Below are 5,335 nucleotides of genomic sequence, written 5' to 3'. Positions count from 1 at the left end.
AAGCAATACATGTTAAAATAGTAGCCCCCAAGTGGAGGACCTGCTCACTATAATCCTAACCATAGCTCACGTGGTACCCTTTTACAGTCAACCCTTTGATAACATTGACCATGAGGTCTTGTTGGCACATTGGTAGACACCAGCAGAGACAGTGGGAGTAGTTCCTGAGCAGCTGAAATGACAATAGAACCAAGAGACTTGGCCTTGTGTGGAAAAGAGACAGTTGAAGCTGAGGTCTTGTGAACTATTGAACTGTGACCTCAAATTCTAAGGGGCCCTGTCATTCTTAATCCCCTTGGAGAACCTGGACATTCTAACATGTCCTGAGACTGTGTTCAATGCTGCTTTGTTTAGGAGTTGAATTTGTTTGGGTTAAAAAGACTATTGAAAATCTGGAAAGGAAAGGCTAGGTAGCTTTCCATGAAACGAAAAAGTGTATGATCCTCAGTAACCCAAAAGAGGGGGTAGGGGTCTCTTTTTGTTTGTTCCCTACCCCCAGCTTTTATCCTTTTCTTTATGGTCCACTCACATTATGGTTTTAATTGGTGTAAAGCCGATTCAACCTCAGGCCATGGTGTTTCCTGGGTTTCACAATCTCACTTGAATGCTCCTGGAATTCTTTTTGCCTGCTCCTCTGATGCTGGATCCTCTACACTTTGTGAGAAAGAAGGAAACTTTATCCATCATCTCAACCTCTCCTCCAATCCAGCCTTCTAACCTGACCGATGACGGACAAGGTTCCTGCCTGCCTGAGGAAAGAGCTACAATTTGGCCCTCAAATTGACAGCAATCTTTACCCACCTAGCATTTAACGATACAACAGAATATCTAATTCTTTGTTTCCTTTTCCCTTCTGTTCCCTTCTCTTTTATCCGAGTCTCTGTATTTGGTTGTGGAAATGGTCTTGGCATTCATTCAACTAACTACTTTGTTACTACACACAAAATAGTTTGATTGTCAGCTTCTGTAGTTAATATTTATTAAAGGCTGATGGATGCTATAGAAAACTCTATGATTGATACACAGATGGACTGAAGAAGAGAGTTTAATGAGAAAAGCAGCTTTTATAACTTGCAATTTTTCCTACATATTGAAGTTAATAACAGAGAATGTTTACGCCAAACTAGATGCTGTCAGAACAATAACTGAGACAGGAGGAGAACCAGGACAGGGTGACATCATGAGCACCAAGGAATTGTGTATGAGAGAGAGAGATCAACAATGTCAGCTGCAGCCAAGAAGTCAAGGAGGATGAGTGAGGGCCAAGAAGCAGTTGAAAGCAGTTTTGGGGCATCCCTCTCTGCAAAGAATGGTAGGTGCGTTACCAGACTGAGGGGTGTACATGACCCTGGGTCTGCAAAGGGAATGGACATTTACACAGAGACGCTGCTTTGCATATTTCCACCCAAGTGACAGTTCCCAGCTGTTCAGAGCAGATATAAACGTGCCACCTTCACACTTTGTGCTTCTGAGCTCGGTGTTTGTCACTCTAGACATATCAAGATGATCACACAGACTCAGCTACTCTGGCTCCTCGTGCTCTGCATTCAGGGTAACAACAACAACAGGGGAAATTAGTTTAAAATAAAGTTATAATATTTTACTAGGCTGCAAATGCTCAGAATTTGCTTTTCAAGCAATCATTCCCAATGGCATTTAGAATGTTATTGAAGGAGGGATACAAGATAGTCACTTAAAGATGCAGCTTTGTACTTAGTTAAAAGTTACAAAGTTTGAGTAATTTTATATTTATTTTTCTTTTAAATGTTTTTCTCCCATCCAGACGCCAGTGGGCAGATCGTGCTGACTCAGACTCCGGAATCCCTGGAGGTGTCTCCTGGAGACAGAGTCACCATGAACTGCAAAGCCAGTTCCACTGTTACCAGCAACTTCATGGCCTGGTACCAACAGAAATCAGGACAAGTTCCTAAGCTCCTTATCTACGGTGCTTCCACCCGTGCCTCTGGGATCCCAGACCGGTTCAGCGGCAGTGGGTCTAGCACGGACTTCACTTTTACAATCAGCCGGGTTGAAGCTGATGATGCTGGAGATTATTACTGCCAGCAACATAGCAGCTCCCTTCTCACACAGTGATACAGACCAGCACAAAAACCTCCCGGCTCAGTTTAGTTTCACGCTCTCACTCACAGTATTTCAGCTGCTTCCTGTCCAGTTCCCTGGTGTTGGTGCTTCAGCTGCCCTGCACTGGGATGCCTGGGTGTGTCAGACTTGCATCTCGTCCCTCCTCACTCCAAAATTTCTAGTCCTTTCAGGTGCTCCCTCCCACCATGTGGTTCAACACTCTTTACTCAGCAATTGCTCCCCTGCCACTAACATGGATTTGCAGTACTGGCAAAATGGAACCCAGAATTCCTCAGCAGTGCCCACAGAACAGGGTTACATTACACGGTGCTAAAAGCACCCGAGCCATTTGTACACTGCAGCTTCCAGCAGTGCCGCCATCGCTGGAGCTGCACCCAGGATGAATTCTGCGTCCCAGTTTTCCCAGCACAGATGAAGTCAGTGGGGTTATGGGTGCGAGGGCAGCAGGGGGAGGAACACAGCTATCGCTATAACTGAGCTGTGGTCCATCTAATCCAATATCACTCTCCAATAGTGGCCAGTCCCTGCTGTTTCACATCCAAGAAACTCTTCAGTAGGAGTTAGGGGATAACCAGGCCCCACAGAAAGTTTCTTCTCCTATTTCTTACAAGAGCAGTTATTATAAGGTTTTCATACATTCAGATTCCTGGCAGTGTCTCTCCAGTGAGGCTACAGCCGTTTCAGTAGCAGTGGATAGAAACTGATTTCATCCTCATAATCAATAGTGTTGAAGCTGAAGATACTGTTGTCAGCCAGGCTACCACCTCCCTCTCACAGTGATACAGATCAACACAAACCTTGCCTGGGCTGCTCTGTAGCTTTGCTCATTAACACATCTTCTCCAACACAAACTCTTCTAAACACCTGCTACTCCTGCAGCAGGGTCAATGACTGTGTCAGCCCCAGAGAGGTAACTAAAGGTTTTTGCCTTCTTCTCTGAATCACCACTAGGGGGAACAAGGTCAAACAATTCAGAGCACAGAGCTTAATGGGGGGGGGGGGGGAGAGACGGAGGGAGTTCAGTTAAGTGACAGTGCGGCACATTTGACACAATTGATGGTAAAGAAGAAAATGGTGCAGGAAGCGAAGACTAGCTTTTTGCCAAGGACCAGACACAACACTGGATTCCAGAATAGAGTCCATAAACACTGAACCACCATGCTACTCCCAGACACCAGGCATCCTAGAGAAAGCAAGGAGGGGTGGAGGAAGGGATGGGGAAGAGAGAAAGAAAAGACAGGAGAAGAGGAGGGAAGGGCAGCTTTACATTCCACTTGGGTCTCCAGGGGCAGAGCAGCAGATGTACAAGCTCCACAGAATGACATTTCAATCTCAGCACATCCAGGTGGTTTCCTGTCATTTTCTTTACGCTTCCTTTCAGCCTATAAACATGAGGGGGCAGAGTCTGTGCTGCGTTTCCTGAGAGATGCAGCCCAGAGGGAGGTGGCAAAGTTAAGATTCTGCCCATACCTGGGCTACTTCAGCACCCAATGTAAGTTAGAGCAGCCCCTGGGTCTCCTGTAATTTACAGCTGCCTCCCCAGAGCCGTCTGTCAAATCCACAATAGCTCCCAGCTACACTGCCAGGCTCCGCAGGCCTGAAAAAATTGTTTCAAATTGACATTTCAAAGAGACCGTTGAAGCTGTTCCACGTTGTGTAAATAATTAAATATTCATTGGCCCAGAGAGAGACACTGGTTAGGACACAACTTGGAACATGGAAGACCCAAGTTCAAAGCCCTGCTCCGATGCCTATTTCTTTAGTTACACAAAGTGGACAGCTCCAACCAGAGAGATTTAGAGACACCTGCCCCACAATACCCCATAGCTTTTTTATAGCTAGAGCTCTCAGGCGACTATTCCACACAATGTCACCATCGTGGGGGTTTACTCCGATGGAGAGGCCAGCCATTTGGGATCACTGCTATGTCTGAGAAGGGCAAGGTGCCCTGAAGGAAGTGACATTTGAAGAGTGTCTGTATGGAGAGAGGTAAAATGAAGGCTCATGCCTAGACACCGGCAGCACAGCCCAAGGGAATAACTAGGGGAGATGTGTCAGATATGCTAAGATACATGGATGATCTGCAGAGACTTACGAGTATGTTAACATGGGAATCTTGGAAATACAAAACATAATTCTAACAGAAGAGGAGAACGAAATAAACCAAATATGAACATTTCATAACTCTATTGAAAGTAAAGGGCAGTAAATTTACATGCAAGCTCCCCTTGTTGTTCCGACTCTATTCTGCCCTACACTGAAGGATGTACGTGGCCCGGGGTCTGCAGAGGGAATGGACATTTACACAGAGATGCTGCTTTGCATATTTCCACCCGAGTGACAGTTCCCAGCTGTTCAGAGCAGATATAAACGTGCCACCTTCACACTTTGTGCTTCTGAGCTCGGTGTTTGTGACTCTAGACATATCAAGATGAAGTCCCAGACTCAGCTACTCTGGCTCCTGGTCCTCTGCATTCAGGGTCAGAACAACAACAGGGGAAATTAGTTTAAAATAAAGTTATAATATTTTACTAGGCTGCAAATGCTCAGAATTTCCTTTTCAAGCAATCATTCCCAATGGCATCTGCAATGTTATTGAAGGAGGGATAAAAGATAGTCACTTAAAGATGCAGCTTTGTACTTAGTTAAAAGTTACAAAGTTTGAGTAATTTTATATTTATTTTTCTTTTAAATGTTTTTTTCCCACCCAGACTCCAGCGGGCAGATTGTGCTGACTCAGACTCCAGAATCCCTCTCAGTGTCTCCAGGAGACAGAGTCACCATCAACTGCAAAGCCAGTTCCAGTGTTAGCAGCTGGATGGCCTGGTACCAACAGAAATCAGGACAAGCTCCTAAGCAACTTATCCACAGCGCTTCCACCCGCCCCTCTGGGATCCCAGATCGGTTCAGCGGCAGTGGGTCGGGCACGGACTTCACTTTTACAATCAGCCGGTTTGAAGCAGATGATGCTGGAGATTATTACTGCCTGCAGCATAGCAGCTCCCCTTTCACACAGTGATACAAACCGGCACAAAAACCTCCCGGCTCTGTTTAGTTTCAGACTCTCTCACACAGTATTTCAGCTGCTTCCTGTGCAGTTTCCTGGTGTTGATGCTTCTACTGCCCTGCAATGGGACGCCTGGGTGTGTCAGACTTGCGTCCCTTCCCTCCTCACTCCAGAATTTCTAGTCCTTTCAGGTGCTTCCTCCCACCATGTGGTTCAGCACTCTTT

General features: G+C 45.9%; 2 gene segments (V, D, J or C); both read left to right on the top strand.

Moving 5' to 3' along the window:
• The first annotated feature begins 1,503 nt into the window (after positions 1-1,503).
• Positions 1,504-2,094, top strand: LOC112121053. The segment is given in 2 exon segments: positions 1,504-1,552; positions 1,784-2,094. Coding segments are annotated over 2 exon segments (360 nt in total).
• Positions 2,095-4,534: 2,440 nt separating this feature from the next.
• Positions 4,535-5,122, top strand: LOC112121054. The segment is given in 2 exon segments: positions 4,535-4,583; positions 4,815-5,122. Coding segments are annotated over 2 exon segments (357 nt in total).
• The last annotated feature ends 213 nt before the right edge of the window (positions 5,123-5,335 follow it).

Source organism: Terrapene carolina, unplaced genomic scaffold, assembly GCF_002925995.2.
Source record: "Terrapene carolina triunguis isolate 2854851 unplaced genomic scaffold, T_m_triunguis-2.0 Scaffold14985, whole genome shotgun sequence".
Classification (NCBI taxonomy): Eukaryota; Metazoa; Chordata; order Testudines; family Emydidae; genus Terrapene; species Terrapene triunguis.
The sequence above is the reverse complement of the archived record's forward strand: the minus strand, read 5'-3'. Positions and strand labels throughout refer to the sequence as shown.